The following is an 18,650-nucleotide window of genomic DNA, read 5'->3' as shown; positions in this document are numbered from 1 at the left end:
TAGAGTTTTTAAAATCATTTATTATTTTAAATGACCTTTTTCTTGGAGCTTAACCAGGATCTGATGGGGATCAAGGCCAGTGACAATGGCTGGGCAAGGGCTGAGGTGTGTTTCGGCAGGAGGACAGAAGCAGGCTCTGTGTGCTGTGAGGATGTGCTTGCTGAACTGTTAGTGCAGAGAAGGGTGATGATTTTGGGATGGAAGAGGCTCCATCCCTTTCTGTGCACAGAGGTAGCATCACACTCTGAGCAGCCCCGGGTTGGCAGCCAGTGGCACATGCCAGGGTCCAAGCCAGCATGACACAGAGGTCTGGGGATCTGACCTCATGCTTCTCTCTGGGCTCCTCCAGGAGAGCTTTGGTTCCTTCTCCCAGCTATGCATGTGTGCTGGGCAGGCTGTTGCAGGAGAATTGGATCAGAACAGGCTTCTGCTGCAATCTCAGCCAGTACTGGGCAGCACAAACACGGTGTCCTCCCTGTCCCTCTGCATCCCTCAGACAGCTCATCGCTTCACCAGGTGCAGCAGGGGAGGAGGGAGTGCTCCCTGGGCTCCTGTTCTGAGCAGGAAAGAGTCTCTATTGGAAATAGGTGGTGTGTGAAGAAAAATTGGACTCCTGGTGAGTAAGAATTAAGTCAGTGCTAACCAGTTAACTAAGATGAAATTTTTCCAGTCTTATACTTTTCACTAATTCCCAAACTGGTTTTCAGGCATAATGTGGATATGACCCCTCTGGAAGAAGGGCTGCTGGTGGCCTGGTGCTGGGAGGCAGCAGGGATGGATGGTGACAAAGCACTGGGGAGTCCAGAGTGTCCACTAGGGCATTCCAAAGCTGTTTCATGCAAGGTATTCACTATCAGGAGAGCTGAGTCTGATGAGAACAGAGCTGGCAGCCACACTCCCAAGGCACTCGAGTTTTTCGGAGAGCAGGGAGCAGCCTCTCCTCGAGGGCTGGCATGGAGGACACCCAGGGTGGGACCATCTCCTGTCCTGTTTCTGTTCAGCACAGGGGTGGCAGGTTCCTGCATCCCCACCATTCACCGTAGGAAGGAACAGGATACTCAGCACCAGGCTGAGTGCTCAGCTCAGCCTGCACCAGGCCAAGGACAGTCCCAGCCTGGGCAGGTTGTCCCTGCTAGAGCTCTGTAGATGATCCACCAGCCCGAGGGCTGCCGTGTTCCGCAGCATCCGGCACGTGGAACGCCACGAACGGGCACTTCTTCACATTGAGGCACACGAGCTTCTTGAGGGATGCCGTCTTAACAATCTCAAAGCCGGTTGCTCCGCCAAATGTGCTGGGTTTCCAGTACTCTGGGGAGCAGATGGGATTTCCAAAAAGGCCCTTTAGGGAAAATGGAGCTCCGATTTCCACCATGCTTTCCCCAAAAATGCCGTTGGGTTGGGGTTTCTCAAGCAGCAAGCCTGGGTAAAACTCCAGAGCATCAATGTCTCCATACAGCTCTTCCAGTTCTGCTGCCTTTTCTTCCTCTCCTGTACCAAGTGAACAGAGTGTTTTAGCAAGAGAATCACACCTGGCAAGGACTGGCCTTGCAGTGGGCAAAGGGAGGGTGACTCCCTCACAGGCAGTGGCAAGCCTGACTTCCAGACCTGGAACTGTCCTCAGCCAGCAGTCCCCAGCCCCCAGGAGGAAGGACCCTGCATATCCTGCATCTGCCCCAGTGTGGGGCCATGAGCAGGCAGGGCTGGGATGGGCAGGAGCAGCTGCTGTGCTGGGCAAGCCCAGTAGCAAAGGGGCAGCTCATGGCCTTGTACTCACCCACAGGCACAGAGCACCTGCCCTGCCCCAGCAAAGCCCCAGGAGCAGCACTGCAGCCCTACCTGTCAGCTCCTGGAAGGACTTGTAGGGCTTCAGGCCAAACCTTTTCCGATACTCATTGAAAGGCTGCAGCCTCAGCTGCCGGGACTCCTTGATAACCCCAACAGCCACGTGCAAGACATTGGCATTGATGGTGTGTCCCCCACCAATCTGCAGGGAGAGCACAAGGAGGAGCACACATCAGGCACAAGGCAGAACCAGCATCAGCTCCAGAGGACCACCACACGAAAGCATCCATGTCCTGGGCTCGTGCTGTGGATGCCAGCACATCATTGCAGCAGCAAGAGGAGGGGCAGCCGGTGGACAGAGCAAAAAGCAGCTGTACAGCAGCTTGGTCAGGTCAACCCTGTTCTCAGGGCAGGAGAAGTCCTGGATGGACAGTGACACAGTGACCTGGAAGGGTGAGAGAGATTTCAGGCTCACTAGGAGAACCCGAAGGGCCCAAGGCTCAGCCTCAGCTGGGCTGCTTGGCACAAGCAAAGGGGATCAGGAATGGAGCCGCAATTGCTCGGGAGAAAACATCCATGCGATGGCAGCAAAGAACAGTGCCAGACGCTGCTCCAGGCCCCGCGGCTTCCACAGGTTCCTGCCATCACCGGAATGTTTACTACAGAGCACCGAGGGCGAGCGACTGGGGCTGCCAGGAGAACTCCTGATGTGCCCATCGGGTGCTGCCCTGGGCAGACTCGGTGTGACATGTGCCCCACTGCATGAATGTCCCTCCTGGGGAGGGCGGAGCAGGACCTTACCCTTCCTGCCACCTGCTTGGAAAAGGACTCCACCAGCGCCTCCACACCGTAGTCCATGAGCATGGAGGTGTTGTAGAGGAACTGCTTGTAGCTGTACTCCTGTCCCTGGATGATGAAGGAGTCGGGCATCAGCCCGTGCCAGTGATAGAGCTGGTTGAACTCCACCGCGATGCGATTCCGGTACTGGAACTGTGACCCAAACAACAGCTCGGGGTCGAACTTGAGGCTCAGGTAGTACCCACTGAGGTGCTGGACGTAGTCTTCAACAACGATTTTAATGGTCTCCCCTGGGCAGGAGAAAAGAAGCAGCTGGCAGTAGCAGGAGCCACCAGCTCTGTACCTGAGGCGTTACCCACATCTACCGCAGCAGCCATCCACCTCCTCCTGACCAGTTTTGATGGACCAAAGCAAATTTTTTTGCTATGTGGCACAAAACAATCGATTCTCAAAAGGATGCCAGAGGAGCTGCCTCAAAGGCAGTTTGGCCATTACCCTCAAAAAGAGGCTGGCGAGGATGTGAGTTCTTGTGGGCCACTCAGGGGGGTGAGACAGGGTGGTGCTGGTTCCTCACCGATGAGGACGAGCCGCGCCGTCTGGAAGAGCTGCTCGTCGCTCCAGGTGGGATGGTCCCGCTTGAGCAGGTCGCAGACGCGGTTGTGCTCGCGTAGCCAGAGCGTGGCGTACACGCAGAGCCCCGGCAGCAGCCCGAACACCTCCTGCCCCACCGCCAGCTGCTGCTCCTTGGGCACTCCCGACGGGTACACCATGTGAACCGGAGCCTCGGTGACCATGGGCGGGTACACCTCTCCATCCACCACCTGGGGACACAGCAATGAGAGGGCAGAAAGGGCAGAGGGGATAAAAACACCCTAGTAAAAGCCTGCCCAGCCAGGAGCTGCCTCCCTGAGGGCACCACATCTGCTCTCCTGCGAGAGGTGAGTGGAATGGAAACACTCCTCTTGTACAGCCCCAAACACCATCAGAACAGCTGCACCCCAGAGATCATCCCCAGGCAGCAGCCACACAGGGCGCCAGGGCTGGGGTCCCCCAGGAGCTGCTAGAGGAGCATGGGCTTCAAACAACCCTGGCTGACAGGGCTGGGATGTGTTTCAGCTGTGCTGGGTGGTACCTGGAATTTCAGCTTCCCATCTCGGAAGAGTCGCAGCTGGTGCTGCCGCTGCAGGTTGTCCCCGTACAAATGTCCCAGGTCCACCTGTGGAGAGCAGAGCATCAAGGCTGCTCCGAGAGGCACACGGACCCCAGCACCCCGTCACTCCCACAGCCCCACACCCTCACCCCGTGCCCCAGCGCCTTGGTGAAGCCGCGTCCCATCTTCCCAGATGTCTTGAAGAACTGGTGGGTGAAATGCTGGGCGAAGAAGGCAAACATCATGTTGGTGCCTCGGGGATCAGCTTCAAACTTCTGCCGCAGCAGGAACCTCTCCGCCAGGAGCTGGGGGTCGGGGAGCTGCTGCTTCCCTGCAGAGGATGGAGGCTGAGGGCAGATGCCCAGTGCCGACCCAGCTGGGTACTGCTGCTGCCTGCTGCAGCATCGGGCACAGACTCATCTGCACAGACACCTTGCAGCCCTCTCACACAGGCCATGACATGTCCCAGCAGCCCAGCCTGAGCTGTCCCAGCAGCAATCTGGATGCCATCAAGCTCCTCCTGCTGCAGAGCCAGCCTGGGCAGGACAGCGGTAGCACGTGGCACTGCCAGTGGTGCCTTGCAGATGTGTCTGTGGTGGCAAAATCTTGGCCGTGGCTGGGTGAGAAACAGGATACAGGTCCCCTGGAGCAGCCACATACCTTTGGTCCCCATGGGCGTGGGGCAGTCGTCCGGCACGGGCGGGAGGATGCGGGTGTAATAGCTGACGTTGGCATAGGCCTCCCAGCTGATGTAGCCATAGTCAGAGTTGAAAGTGGGGGGGCTGGGGATGAGATTGGCACGAACTGAAAGGAGAGAGGGGGATCACCACTGTGGGGCTCGAGGCAGCAGCCCACAGGCTCTGCCCCTGGTCCCTGCCTGCCCGCTCTGTGCTGCCAGATGCCCCCCGACACCCCAAAAACCAGAAAGGTACCAGCACTGGAGGCATGGGGGTGTCCTGGGCTTTGCTCCGAGCCTTTTAAAGGCTGCAGTTCCCTGCAGAAAAGGAGGGCTCATGGTAATGTGCTAAGTGGATTCTTGGATGATGAATGAGATGACAAACCCATAGAAATGGTGAAGCCAACAGCCGGAGCCTTGTGAGTGTGTAGCTATGGCTCCAAGAGCTGGAACCTAAATATTTATGCAAAGTGATGAATATGGGGACATGAGTAACAAGGGCCATATTTCCACAGGCTGCTTTCTGTGCAGCTGTGAAAGAGCTCCTTGGTCCAGGGAGCGTAGCATGCCAAGAACTGCTCGTGTTTTCCGGCCAGCTGGCAGCTTGGCACAGTGCTGGGGACCCCCTACACCCCACTGCAACCCGGCTGGGCAAGCCCCCAGGCACAGTGACAGTGTGACAAGGTGATGGAAGAACGGGGTGACAACCTTCTGAGTCTCCTGATGAGGTGATTGAAGCCCAATGCCCACCCTGCTCACAGGAGCTGCTCAGCATCGCTGCAGCCCTGCTATCCCCACCCACACATCTGTCCATGCCAGGGGGGTCCTCGAGTCCTGCTGAACCTCAAGATCCTCTCCAACCCCTCACCTGTCAGCACGAGCCTCATGAGCGTGTCCCTGATGAAGGTGCTGTTGATAATGTCCCAAAACCACTTGAAGTGGGTCAGGATGAAGTGGTAGAAGGCAGGACTGGGCTTCAGGAGGTTGTGGAGACGTGTCCAGAACTCAGCTGGGGGAAACAGAGCAGTCAGTCTCCCCGCTGAGGATCCAGCCCACCCACACCTGCTGTCAGTGGGCACAGGCTGCCCTGGCACCCACGGGGACAGGGACTTACGGGAGGTGCAGTTGACCCCGTAGTAGCCCGTCCGTGTGCAGTCGCACTCGTATCCTCTCAGGCCCACCCTCACACACACCCCTTGGTTCTGGCAGGGGAAATAGCAACAGGGATTCACTGCAGGGGCAGAGAGAGAGAGAGAGTCATCACCATCCAGCCACCACATCACTGCATCTGGTGGCTCCCTGCTCCTCAAGGGGGAACACTGCCTCGGACACAGCCCGGCCGGCTCCAGCTCGGGAGAGGAGGTGCTGTGCTGCAGGAGCCAAGCACTGCCCTGTTGTGGTGGTGTCCCCCGGGCCCCCCCGGGGGCGTAGCTTCGTGCCTGGGGGGCTGCTGTGCCCCCGGAGCCCAGCACGGGATGAAGCCGTGCAAACAGCAGCTGTGTTAATAATAACAGCCATTGTCAGGGCAGTTTGCTTTGGCAGCGGCCCCTCCGTGCTCGCCCCCCGAGCGGATGGAAAGGGCCTCTCTGGGCTCACTCCCGGCTCCTGCCCGGCCCCTTCCTCCACCACCTTCATGCCCAGCCTGCAGGGACGAGATAAGGGCCCCTTCCAGCCCTTCCCAGGGCTCTGGGATCACATGGGACAGGGAGACCCCCTGGCACAGAGCAGCTCCCACGCTGAGGCTCCGGTTTGTCCTGGAGCAGGAAGATCCTTGTAACCCCACCATCCGCAGCCCCTCCAAGAGCAGCAAACCTCAGGAGAAACAGAAACAGTCCAGGGTGGCCAGAGACTCCTCTGCCTTCCATCAGCCTGAGGAATGCTCTGGAAATTGGGATGTTCTCTGTCACAGCTGCCTCCTGAAATCCTCACCAGAGGCATCCTCAACTCAGCAAGCCAGGTTTCTCCCCACAGAGCCTTTGTGCCAGGAGGAGGGAAGTGCCTAAAGCCCAGACCTCCTGGAGCACATCTGCCTTTGTCAGAGCACACTGGTGGCCACCAGCCCCACCAGGAGCACTCATGGACAAAGGTGCCACCAGCACAATGCCCAGCTCTGGAGCTGTGAGCTGCGGGAATGGGGGACGACGGGCAGCACACCCTGAGCGCTGCAGAGACCGACAGCCACTGCCAGGGCCAGGTCACAGCTGATGGAGGAACTCTCCCGAGTCCATCAGCTGCTCCATGTGGCTAGTGAGCTCACCAGATCCCCGCCAGACCTGCTTCAGGTTCTTCTGGAATTTGGGAACAGGTTCCATTGCTGGGGTGGTGGGATGGGCAGGCAGAACAGAAACTATATTTTTCCATAGGAAATTGCAGCTAAAAATTAACGTATTTGAAAAATGTTGCTCAGTCTCCCAATCGCCACATACTCGGGGCAGGGCAGGGGCTGCCTTGGAGCCCGGGGCTCAGCCAGCAGCTTTGCCAGGCTGTGCTCAGCCCTGTGGTCCCAAATCCCTCACAGCACAGGGCCCGACTTGCAAAGACACATTCACCTTCTAGCACTTCCATCAGGCTCCCTTTCATCTGAGATCTTTTCATGTCTCCAGACGGGAGGCAGCAGGCAGGATCTTATTTATCTCAGACAAATTAAGGTCAGACCACCCGTTCAGAATTCTGCAAGATGGGAATTTTTGGAAAGGGGGAGGTGTAGCAGCGCATCTGGAGCATCCTCTGGGCTATTCCCACGCCGGTAGCTCCACACTTGGCTCTGCTGCAGACACGGAGAAAGCCCCGAAGAGCAGCCCGGTGCCGTGCGCGGTGAAGCCGGGGGAAGCCGGGTTTTTGTGGCTGTCACAGCCACAGGGCTGGGAGGATGCTCCGTGCCACAGGCTCCGGCACAGCAGGTCGTGTCCTGCCCCGTCTCTCCAGCTGATATGGGGAGTCAGGAGAAGTTCTCTGTGCCGGGGCCTTCCCTGGTGGGGGGCTCGATGGCAAGCGGTGCCGAGCCCTTCTCCGAGGTGGGTTTGGCAGCGTGCCGGGCTCGGCCGGGCCGCCTCCTCCCCCGGGTCACGGCAGTGTCAGAGCCGCGGGGTCCCGGAGCGGGGCGGGAGCAGCATGTTCCAGCCAAAAGGGTGGGAAGGGGATGGAGCGTGTCCTGGCCCGCGACGCCAACCCCTTCACATCCTCACGGAGCCTCCCTCTGCTGCAGCTCCGTGCCTCTCCACACCCCGGCCAGGAATCCTGCGCTGTTCTTGCCAGGACGGCTCCAGGTATGGGAAAGCCGCTGGCAGCGAGCGCGGCCCCTCCGTGGCGGCAGGGCTGCAGCACACGCTCCATCACCGCTGAAAAATGCCACATTTCGGGGACAACATCCGTTCTGCAAACCGCAGCCAAAGCAACCTGGGCTGAATCACGGCCGGGATGGAGCCGGGCTCGCTCGATGGGACACGGCCCCACTGCCGCAGGCTTTGAAGACGATGGAACTCATACGCACTTATTTTCCTGATCCAGGAAGGTATTCTCGGGCCCACGAACTATTCACAGCACACACACCGCAGCCAGATCGTCATCTGCAAGCACTTCTGGCAGCACCAGCAGCAGGAGCAGCGCGCCAGGGCCACAGCTGTGCTCCACGTGGGCTCCGCGATCCTCCCCTGCACCTGAGCCAGACCTGCCTGCCCGGGCCGGCCTGGAGGGGTGACACAGCCCCAGGGCTCTGCTGAGCCTTCACTCTGAGCCCGGGCTGACTCTGCGAGCCCCACCGCGGAGGGGATGAGCCGGGAGGAGGCGCAGACCGCGGGCAATGTAAACAGACGGGAATGAATGCAAAGCGGCTCTGCCAGAGGTCCCCACCTGCCTTCACACAGCCGGGCCCGAGCTGCCCCATCCGTGGCTGGGGCTCACGGTGATGTTGGGGTGCTGCCACTGCTCCGGTCTGGCAGCGTGACTTGTGCAGTGGCTGCTGAGAGGATGGGCAGGTTTACTTTGCAAGAACAAAACTACAGAACTACAGCCCTGAAGGAGAGTTAGCAGCCAAAGGCAGTATCTGCAGGGAAAACTGAGAAACACCTTGGGACCAGCCTGGCTCTGCTCACAGCCAGAGGAAAAGTCTACAGAGAACAAAAACCATGGCTCAGAGCCAAGGTGCAGCTAGTGAGGAGTCAAGTGGAGTGCTCTGAGCAGCAAGTAAGTGAGCAGGAGATCCCAGCCTCAGCCCAACATCCTGTTATTTGGTCTTCGAGAGCAGATCCAAGGACAAGATTAGGGCTTTGGTCCTCTTGCTGCAGCGCTGGGGAGAAGCAGAGCCTGGACGCTCTGCTGACAGCACCTCAGGGCACTGCACAGTTCCCCTAATTTCTCAATCAGATATCTCCCTCCCTAATTAAGGCTTGGAAAAAAACCATCCTTTCATGTATATCATGTATCCCAGGTATATTTTTTCCCCCACAAAATGAAATTTGCTTTGATCGTGCTGTGCAGCAGTCAGCTCCAGGGCTGCACCATTCCAGTGCTGCATCTGCCCCAGCTCTTGAGGCACGTGGCTCCCCAGCATGTCCCCAGGCCCTGCCCTGTGCTCAGCAAGACACAGATACTGGCTCCAGCTGTCCTCAACTCCCAGAGGAACTTCTCAGAAAGATAAGACACATGTAAAGAGATTGCCAAGCCAGAGAAGGAGCAGGGCAGAGGCGGTCCCTTGTCTGTCTCCACCACCTGTGGTCCAGCCCAGCCAGTGATAGCCAGGTCTGTCCCCTGGGGGCCCTCCTTTCAGCAGATGTGGCTGCAATGGGGTCCCTGCCACCTCCCCAGCCACACTGGGGTCACTCAGCTTTGGGGTCACTCAGCCCCACTGTTTCTGATGGCTGGACCTGTCACATCTTGCTGGGTCACACCCCAAATCCTGCTGTCCCCTGTGGAGCTGACATGGCTGCCCTCTGCATGGCCATGGGTCATGTTCCCTTCCTTCACAGCCCAAACTGGAAAGTCTGCACCCTGAGGTCACTGGTTTTGCAGAGGACCAGCTGCTCCAGCACAGAGAAGTCCCTGCTCTCCCTGCAGGATGGGGTGGGAAGAGGCGAAGGGCAACACCCCCCACACTGCCCAGCTCTGCTCAGCCCAAACCCACTCAGTTTGGGTCCCGCTCCCCCTGCCCTGGGGGTGCCTGCTGCACTCCACATGCTCAGCCTGTGCACGTTTCGGGGACTCTTGGGTGTGGGCACCTCGCTTCCCACAGCGCAAAGTTGACCTGAGCAGGCTGCTGGAGACGGGGTTCCCATCGGCACCACTTGAACACCCGTGGCCAGAGACCCTTGAGATACAGCCCATGTGCCTGGGCTCATTTTGCTGAGAATGTTAGAGAGGAATTGTAAAATCTGTCAAGGGCCACAAGTCTGTGCTGTTTTTCTTCAGGGAATAAGGTCATTTCACAGAAGAGGGACTGGATTCAATGCCCTGGGTAAGGATCTTTACTGTAGGGGCTGGGGATGGAGCTGATGGGGTTTGAGGAAGGGTTTTAATTAACCACATGATCCATGGGTCCCTGCCATAATCAGCATTATTCCTTGACATCTCCTGGTGTGCCTGAGGTTGGGCAGCACGTGGTGAGCTCCTCCAGCACATGGGCATGGGAATGAAACCATAGCTGAGGCCACAGGAGCCACCCCTGCTGCCCCCAGCCCTCCATCCTCACTCCCAGCCACAGTGTCACCGGCGTGTGTTTGGGGACACGGGAGGGCCCTGGCTGCCAGCTCGCTCGGATATTGTCCCCCTGTCCTTCGAGAAGCCCCGTCCCGGACTGGAGGCCGCCAGAAGCAGCCGGGCACTGCCCTCAGCCCGGTGGTGGGGCCGGCCCGGGGTGGCCGCGGTCTTGGCGGGGGTCCAGCCCTGTCGTGCGTCCCCGGCTGCCTCGGGCCAGCGATGTCCCCCCCGGGCCCTGCGTGCGGTCCCTGCGGGAGGCGAAGGGGAAGTTTGTTCTACCCGGGCGCTTTTGCTCCCAGCCAGGCGTGACGGGCCAAAACCTGCGGCTCCGGGCTCTGCGGGCACCCTGACCCGGGCGGCGGTCGTGGGGCTCCTGCCAGCCGCTCCTGCCCTTCCCGGACACGGAGGGCACCGGGGAGCGAGGATCAGCCGGGGGTGGCGGGTGCGATCCCGCCGGGAGCCGCCGGAGCGCGGCCCGGTCCCGCAGCGCTCCCCGCTTCCCCGGGACTCCCGCTGCTGGACCCTGCGGGACCGGGTCCCCTCACCCCCCTCGGTGCCGAGTGCCCCTGTTCGGGATGTCGCCGCTCCACCGGTACCGACTCCCCCGCGTCTCCCTCCCTCCCTCCCTTCCTCCCGGTGCGGTCCCGTCCCCCGTACCGGAGCCGGTGCCGGCGGCGCTCCCGGCGGCGCAGAGCAGCACGGCGTGGGCGAGCAGCAGCCGGAGCCCCGCGGCCGGAGGGGCCCGGGCCCGGCACCCACCGCCCATGGCGAGAGGCAGCTCCGTCCCGTCCCGCCGTCGCACCCGGAGCCGCCCCCGCCCCCGCCGCGCCGCCTCCCGCCCCCGACGGGACGGGACGGGGCCGCCTCCGACAGCCCCGGGCGCTGCCCCGGCTGCGCTCCCCTCCTCTGCTCCCCTGGCCAGCCCTGCATCGCCAGCCGATCCGCGTCTCTCCCGGGAACCCCAAGTTCCCTCGTTTCCCTCCTGGTTCCCACCCACCTGAATGTCTCCATACCCAGCTTCTGGTCCCTACATCCCGCTGCCCCGCGCCCATGCCCTTGTTCCCCTGCATCCCCATTCCACACCCCGATCCCAGTTCCCCCCCAGGACTCGGCGCCCACCCCGGCCTGGTTCAGCTCCCCCGGCTGCCCACACGAGGCTGCCCTGGCAGTGCTGCCCGGCTGTGCCAGGCTGCCACAGCCGCCAGCGGCCAGAAAAACCGAGTTTAATCGGTGAAACCATCGCTGCCTGTTTCCTGCCGGATGCTTTGTTCCCAGCACCAGCCACTGGCAGCAGGGACAAGATCCAGCCAGCCCAGCCCGGGCAGGCAGCAGCCACCCCACAGGAATCGTGTGGGGCTGGGAGAGGCTCTGCATGGCTCTGGGGTAGGCGAGAGCATGGTGGGCTGCAGGCCTTGCTGGGATGTGCCCAAACTGGTGGAACCCAGAGATCAGAGCCTGCAGTTGCTGACACTGTGCAGTGCAGTGCTGTGCTGTGCTGTGCTGAGCTGTGCTGAGCTGTGCTGTGCTGTCCTGGCTGTGCTGTGCTGTGCTGTGCTGTGCAGTGCAGTGCTGTGCTGAGCTGTGCTGTGCAGCGCTGTGCAGTGCTGTGCTGTGCTGTGCTGTGCTGTGCTGTGCAGTGCAGTGCTGTGCTGTGCTGTGCTGTGCTGTGCAGTGCTGTGCAGTGCTGTGCAGCGCTGTGCAGTGCAGTGCTGTGCTGTGCTGTGCTGTGCTGTGCAGTGCTGTGCAGTGCTGTGCAGCGCTGTGCAGTGCAGTGCTGTGCTGTGCTGTGCTGTGCTGTGCTGTGCAGTGCTGTGCTGTGCTGTGCTGTGCTGTGCTGTGCTGTGCTGTGCTGTGCTGTGCAGTGCTGTGCAGTGCTGTGCAGCGCTGTGCAGTGCTGTGCTGTGCTGTGCTGTGCTGTGCTGGCTGTGCAGTGCTGTGCAGTGCTGTGCTGTGCTGTGCTGTGCTGTGCTGTGCTGTGCAATGCTGTGCTGTGCTGTGCTGTGCTGTGCAGTGCTGTGCAGTGCTGTGCTGTGCTGTGCTGTGCAGTGCTGTGCTGTGCAGTGCTGTGCTGTGCTGTGCTGTGCTGTGCAGTGCTGTGCTGTGCTGTGCTGTGCAGTGCTGTGCTGTGCAGTGCTGTGCTGTGCTGTGCTGTGCTGTGCTGTCCGGGTGGCAGAGACCCCAGCTCAGGCCTGGGTTATCATGGGTTTTGCCGAGCTGCAGGAAGCCTGGCAGGCTGGGGGAGAGCAGTTCCTGTGTGGATCCTGCTTGATTCCTCTGCGGGGTTTTAGCAGCAGGGAGGGAGTGTCCTCACAGGGCAAGTGGCTTTCACAGGTGTCCAAAAATGAACAAGGGCCTCAGATCCAGCTTCAGCAGGAAAATGCACCAGCCATGACATAAACATGAGCTCAGCAGGCTCTCGATGTGCTCACGCAGGGTGGGGACACTGCCTCTGCCTCCCACGGCCGAGCTCACCCAGGGAATTGGGGCAGGTTTTGCCGTACGTGCGCAGTCGGTGCAGTCAGTGTGTGCCGGGGCCACGGCTGCTCCTGCCCCCTGCCAGCCTCCCCAGGGTGTCACAGCCCCAGGGAAGGCCGTGGTTCAGTCTGTGGGTGCGTGTATTGCCCCTCCATTCCCCCTTGCAGCACCACCAGCCCCAGCTCTGTCCCCCTCCTATCCCGCATGCGATGCCTGACCCTGTTGACCGCAGCACGTGTGACCTGGCACAGCCTGACCCCCCTGCCCCTGCGGGCCAGCCCAGCAGCCCTTGGGGATGTCCAGCTCCAGCAGCGTTCCCGTTCTCACTGCAGCCTCCTTCCCTTCTCATCAGGTTTTAATAACTTCTCTCTTGCACAATACGGAAACGGTTGCAACAGCCCAGGGCCAGCTGTCTCGCCAGGGCTGCCGAGGGGCTGCCATGGAGGGGCTGTCCCGGTACTGCTGGGTGAGGGAGGCGGCTCTGTGGGCTGCAGGGTGTCCTGCAGATTCCCATTGCTCCTGGTGTCTCTCGAGTAGCCAGACCCCTCGCTCCAGCACTCTAAAGCAGCAGGCACTGAACTCCCTGGTGCCAGCCCTGGCTGCCAACAGACCTCCCGTGACTCTGAGCTGCAGCCCACGATGTCTGACCTCAAGTCCCAGGATGGCAGCCAGCCCCGGGTGCCCAGATGAGTTCCTGTCCCCAGCCAGGATGAAGGAGGGTGGGCGCTGTGTGGGGCTGTGGTGCAAGGCCAGGGCCACCTGAGGCATGGAGGGCACATCTGGGGATTTGCCACAGGCTTGGCAACCTGGGCACTGGCTCTGGCCAGCAAACGCCCCGACAGCACTCGGGAGCAGAAGGGAGATCTCTGGTGCGGTGCTGCCAAATCCCACGTGTGCCTCAGTGCCCGGGGGAACTCAGGAGAGAAACGGCTCCCTTGGGGCCCTGGCTGTTCCGGGGCTGTGGGTGCTGCCCTGGGGATGTGCCGGCCCCAGACCCACGGGATGGGCACGGGAACGGCCGCGGCCCTTCGGCTGCAGTGCAGGCCGGGAAGGAGAAGGCAATTTCGGAGCGGTGCTGGGAAGCACAAGAACCCCGCCTGAGGCACCGGTGAGAGGTCACGGCCCCGGTTACGGCACTGCGAGCATCCCGCGGCGGGGCCGGTGCTGCTGCCGGAGCTTTCTCCGTAGGGAGGCAGCAGAACACCGCCGATGGCAGCGCGGCGGGGCCGGCGGGAGGCGCTGGGAGGCGCTGGGATGCACGAAACATCGCTGCTCCTATGCTGCTCTGCCCTGGGCCGCCTCGCATCTCCCCTTCGGTCCCCCGAGCCCCTCATCCCCCGTGTTTGGGGTGGTGCCGCCCCCGGAGTCCGAAACGGAGCTGGAACAGGAGAGCGGGACACGAGAAGCTGTGGCGGGTCAGCGCCCAAAATCGCTCCCCTCGTCCTCCCGAGGATGCTGGAGCCGTGGGAACGCCCGTGCCGTGGGGACACCTGGTGCTGCGGCCCCACAGCCGTGACACAAGCGGCAAAGGAGCAGCTCAGGGAGATCACCCGCTCTGAGCCTCACGCAGGGAGCGGAGCTGTGGGGCAGCCGGGCAGGGGCACCCCACAGCTCCCCGTTTCGGACCTGTCAGGACAGCGTCGCTCTGATCCCAGGGGATCTGCATGGCCGAGGAGCATCCCCGGGCTGACCCAATCCTTGGTCCCTGAGCAGCTTCTCTGTGGGATGTGGTTCGGGGGGGAACACCGACCGTGGGCTGTAGGGGATTGACCGAGAACACACAAACTGACACCCTCTTTTTTCTGCTGTGAGGTTAAGAGGTGACCGGTGGCAAGTCCCCGTGGGGAAGGCCCCCAGTAGCCACAGAAACAAGGGCACAGCAGGCGCTGGTGGCTGGAGACCCCTCACGGGACATTGCCGGTCCCCTCTGGCTGGGCTCAGGGGAGTGTGGGGGCACAGGGCAGCAGCGGGGGCAGCCCGGGAGTCCAAACCCTCCCCGATGGCCGAACAGGGCTGGCGGCCCCTTCCCCAGCTCCGCCGGGCACGGCAGCGGAGAACCCAGCATTTCCTCCGGCATGGGGAGCTGACAGACAGTTTGGGGGGCTACAAATCAGAATTGAAAAGCCGGAGCTGGACAGGCTGTCTGGGAACTCGTAACCTGAGCCCCAGGAAAGGAGGACTCAGGAAAGCGCTTTCAGCAATCATATTCATCATCTTCAGCTCAGCCCAGCCCCGCCACCGCCAACGCCTCCCGCACGCAGATAGAGCCGCCGGCTCAGACAAATAAATGCTTCCAGCTTCCCGGTGGATGCGGCAGGTCAGGGAGCATCTGATGCCAATTACCATCGGTGTAGGGTTCCCCGGGCAGCCCCGGCAGCGAGGAGGCTCCTGCGCTCCGAGCCTCCCGCCCGGCTCTGCCCCGGCCGCAGCCCGCTCACGTCCCCTCCTGCTGGGGGTGGCCCCACGGATCAGCCTCTGCTCCCAGTGCCAGGAGCGATGGGGGCAGCCAAGGGGAGAGTTTCAGCCTTCTGCAGCAGGGGAAGAGCAGCCCTGTGCCCCCGCGCTCCGGGCTCCTCTATCCCGGATCAGGGACCGGCCCTGGGATCAGCCGAGCACTTCAGGGGATGGTTGAAGGCCACCTCATGTGGCCATACGGCCATTCCCACCAGCGGTGGCACCAGCGTGTCCCTGCTGCCACTCCCTGCGGGGCTGGCCCCACACATGTGTCCCACAGCAGGGACGCTGCTCCCTGGCACTGGGCAGAGGGTGGGGGGATGTCCCAGCCGGTGCAGCAGCTTTGGAGCTGTCCTGGCTGAGGGGCTGGCAGAGCCCCGAGCTCTGGGCACACAGCCAGCACTGAGAAACGTGTGGGGCTGTGCCAGGCCCGTGGTGCCCTGCTCCCCACCATGCCCCTGGTACCCCTGGGGCAGCTCATCCCCACCCCAGGCCCTGAGCAGGACAACTGCAGGAGCCTCTGGGAGATTCAGGTCCAAAACCACAATGGAACATGGAAACCCATGGGCAGGGCTGGGAAGGGTCCGAGTGTCCATCCTGGGGGGTGATGGCAGCCAGCACAGCGGTGAAACGGGCACAGGTGGCTCTGCTCACCCCGTGGCTCCTGGGGACAGGCACACGTTCCGCTTCTCCAGGCTCGGGCTGGCCTGGATGTCCTTAATTGCCCAAAGGTCGCTGTCCCCGAGCCCGGGGCCACGTGTCGGAGGGACTGCGGGCAGGAACCTGACATGGACACAAGTCATTCGGGATCAACGCTGGGGGTCAGGAAATTACAATGGACACGAACCTAAATACGCTGCACGTCCCCCCAGGTAATCAGGGGCCGGGCCAGATTCCAGCTGACAGCTTAAATGCCTTAATTCCTCAGCCGCTGTGGTTCGAGGGGGTCCCGTGTGCCGTGGGCTTCTCCCAAATGGTCTCTGAGCTGGAGATTTGTCTGTAATTGGAGGCGTGTTGCATTCCCCTGAAAGTAGCCAGGTCCCGCTGGAGGGGGGCTGCGGGAAGGCAGCAATTTCCCTTATGGAATTATTTACCTGATTAGAGAGTTTATTTTATCAAAATTGCTTCAGAATGGGGCTGCTCAGTGTGTCCAGCGCAGGGAGCTCCCCGGTGGTGCTGGCGGCCTGGAGACAGGTAATTTGTGTGGTTAATGGGACTAATCCACCAGGCAATTACACCAATAGATTTCACGGCTGCAAAGTGCTCTGTTCCCATTAATTAAAAATCTGTTAAGAAGATTAGCAGTAAAGGTATCAAAAGAAACCCACGAGTTTCTTTCCCCACAGGCCCCCGAAGGCGAGTGTGGGAGTGCTGGATTGCTCACATTAGCACAAAAATGATTCTTTTAAAGGTAAGGGCTTCACATCTAAAGTAACCGCTGACAGTTTACCCCGACTTCTCTACCAAGAGGTCCTTTATTTTTAATTACAGGTTTTTAAAATTAGCCCTGATTGTTCGTGTGGAGTGGTAGCTTAAATATATTTGGACCGGGAGGTTCCCCTGTGTGTGGTAGCACAGGGTGAGGAGGGCAGCCCCTGGCCCAGCCCTGCACCCTGTGCTGGGAGGGCTCCAAACTCAGCATCCCTGGGCTGGTCCCGCCGGGGCAGGAATGGGGATGGCACCGGTACCACCAAACCTGGCTCTGCAGCAGGCACTGGGCACCTCCCCAGTGTGCTGGGGGCACAAGACTCCATCAGCAGCTTCCCTGTGGCAGGGACTTGTGCCAGCACCCCCTGCACCCCACGGCCACCCCACGGCAGCGCTGCCGGCCAGCCCGGCTCCGCTCAGCCCCTCGCCTGGCCACTGCTGCCACTCCTGCTCTTTGTCCACAGCTAGACACGAGCAAAACAAAAGCAAATTCCCCAGCAGCTGAAGGTGCCATTTTTACGGCTGGGCTGAACGAGGAAGTATTTTTTGATCTCTTAAAAATCCTGAATATTATCTGACAGTTTATCTTGTTTCTCGAATCCGTGTCTTTGCAGCAACGCCAGCTCATTTACATGTGTATTGCGCCTGCCTCCACGGGTGCTGAGGTCAATTGAAACTCAAGAAAAGAGGAGAAATTTATGCAAAACTGTTGATTGCATTTGTATGTAATGAAATCATCCAATATTCATCTGACTATAGACTCTAATCTGAAAGGAGAAGTGAAGGACATAAGAGTCACTGGAAAGCAATAATGAGCTTCTGTAGTGATTAAAAAAGCACTTGAGCTTTCTGAAAATCCAGCCAGAAATCGTGTCTAATCAACACGGAATATAGGAGGCAGAGATTACATTGATACATTTTGCAAAGCTCACTGTTGAAAATGTATGCGCGCTGTAAACTCTGACATGCCATCCAGGGTCTGTTGGATACAAATCCGGGCGGCACAATCAGCGCCCGGCTCGTCCCTGGCACAAAGCAATCTTGGTGTCTCTGCTCGATGACTCACAAGGAGCGCAATCACATCTATTTTGAAGAGCAATGTTGTTTTTTAACTATGTCGAGAGCTTCCAGCTTCCTTGGAGTTTTTCCTTCCCGTTGCCTCTGTTTGGCGTGTCCCTGCGGCCACGGGGCTCGCTCCAGGAGCCTGGTGCCTGCCCTGGTGCTGTCCAGCTGCTTGGAGCATTGGAACCTCCTGCTGGGGCTAAGAGTGGCTTTGGGCAGCCTGGGAAGGGCACAGCTCTGTCCTGAGCAGGGATGTGCACAGTGCATTCCTCGTGTTGGGAGTGTGACCCCTTGGGGACCTCCAGGCCACAGCAGTGCCCACCAGGTGGAACCTGCCAGGCCCCCAGGCTGGCAGGAGCTGTTGGGAGAGGGGTCCCTGCGAGGGCAGAGGGGTGTGGACAGCCCAGGGCACAGCAGAGGGTCTGGCCAGGGCCCTCCCTTACCCTCTGCCCTGCCAAGGCTGCCATTTGGGGCTGATGTGGCATCACTGACACTGAGCCACATTAAAGCAGCCCAGCCACTTTCTGGCCCGCTCCCTTCCCCTCCTGGGTTATTTGGCACAGCTGGAGCTCCCTTCCCACCCGCCAACAGCATCAGCTGCAGCTTCTTATCAGCTCTGGGTGCAATCCAGGCTGGAACCAAGTGAGAGGCTCCTGCTGGTGCCAGTGGAGGAGTGTTTGGAGCAGGCAGACCTTGTGCTGCAGCTCCTGATGTGGAGCAGCAGGTGATTTGTGCTGCAAAGGGAAAGTGGGACCTCTCCAGGGCCGCCCTGTGAGCCAGCCGGTGGTGAGTGCCCATCCTTTCTTTTCCTGGGTGCTTCTGTGTGACTGGGAGCTGCTGGGGATCTGATTTTTTTTCTGCTTGTCCCACAGAGGGCAGGATGGACTGTGGGGGCACAGCTCCCCAGGCTCACATCCATCTGCCCTGCTTTGGTGGCACCAGGGCTGAGAGCAGTTTCTGTGGGCCCTGGAGCTGCTCCAGGGCACAGGGGTGACAGGGGGATGCAGGTAAATGGGCTCCCCAACCATCCAGCAGCTCTGTCCCCAGCCCAGCCCCAGGGTCGTTTTACCACAGGTTTTATTCCTCGTGTAGTGGTAAATTTTTGGGAAATTCCCCTGTGTATGACCCCCTCTA

The 18,650-nt window shown here is 60.4% G+C and overlaps 1 protein-coding gene and 1 long non-coding RNA gene across 2 annotated transcripts; one reads left to right on the top strand and one right to left on the bottom strand.

The window, feature by feature from the left end:
• On the bottom strand, window positions 1-10,912 carry PTGS1 (prostaglandin-endoperoxide synthase 1). The gene is made up of 10 exons (XM_086858449.1): window positions 10,755-10,912; window positions 5,521-5,637; window positions 5,275-5,415; window positions 4,391-4,534; window positions 3,880-4,061; window positions 3,713-3,796; window positions 3,155-3,401; window positions 2,584-2,870; window positions 1,837-1,984; window positions 1-1,488 (listed from the first exon to the last, which is right to left on the bottom strand). Exons 1-10 carry the CDS (start codon window positions 10,861-10,863, stop codon window positions 1,133-1,135), a joined length of 1,815 nt encoding a protein of 604 aa, XP_086714575.1. The 5' UTR covers window positions 10,864-10,912; the 3' UTR covers window positions 1-1,132.
• A 5,049-nt stretch (window positions 10,913-15,961) lies between these two features.
• Window positions 15,962-17,977, top strand: LOC111937097 (uncharacterized). The gene is made up of 3 exons (XR_002868419.2): window positions 15,962-16,220; window positions 16,373-16,437; window positions 17,069-17,977. It is a non-coding gene; the product is annotated as an uncharacterized LOC111937097 (long non-coding RNA).
• Window positions 17,978-18,650: the final 673 nt, after the last annotated feature.

Source organism: Cyanistes caeruleus, chromosome 20 (assembly GCF_971803275.1).
Source record: "Cyanistes caeruleus chromosome 20, bCyaCae1.hap1.1, whole genome shotgun sequence".
NCBI lineage: Eukaryota > Metazoa > Chordata > Aves > Passeriformes > Paridae > Cyanistes > Cyanistes caeruleus.
This window is presented reverse-complemented; position numbering and strand designations above follow the sequence as displayed.

Excerpts from the sequence above, each read along its gene's own strand:
- PTGS1 (XM_086858449.1), bottom strand. The coding sequence starts at position 10,863 with ATGGGCGGTGGGTGCCGGGCCCGGGCCCCTCCGGCCGCGGGGCTCCGG. Across the intron at positions 5,638-10,754 it reads CGCCGCCGGCACCGGCTCCG|TGAATCCCTGTTGCTATTTC; the intron begins GTACGGGGGACG and ends CTGCCCCTGCAG. Across the intron at positions 3,797-3,879 it reads CCAAGGCGCTGGGGCACGGG|GTGGACCTGGGACATTTGTA; the intron begins GTGAGGGTGTGG and ends TGCTCTCCACAG.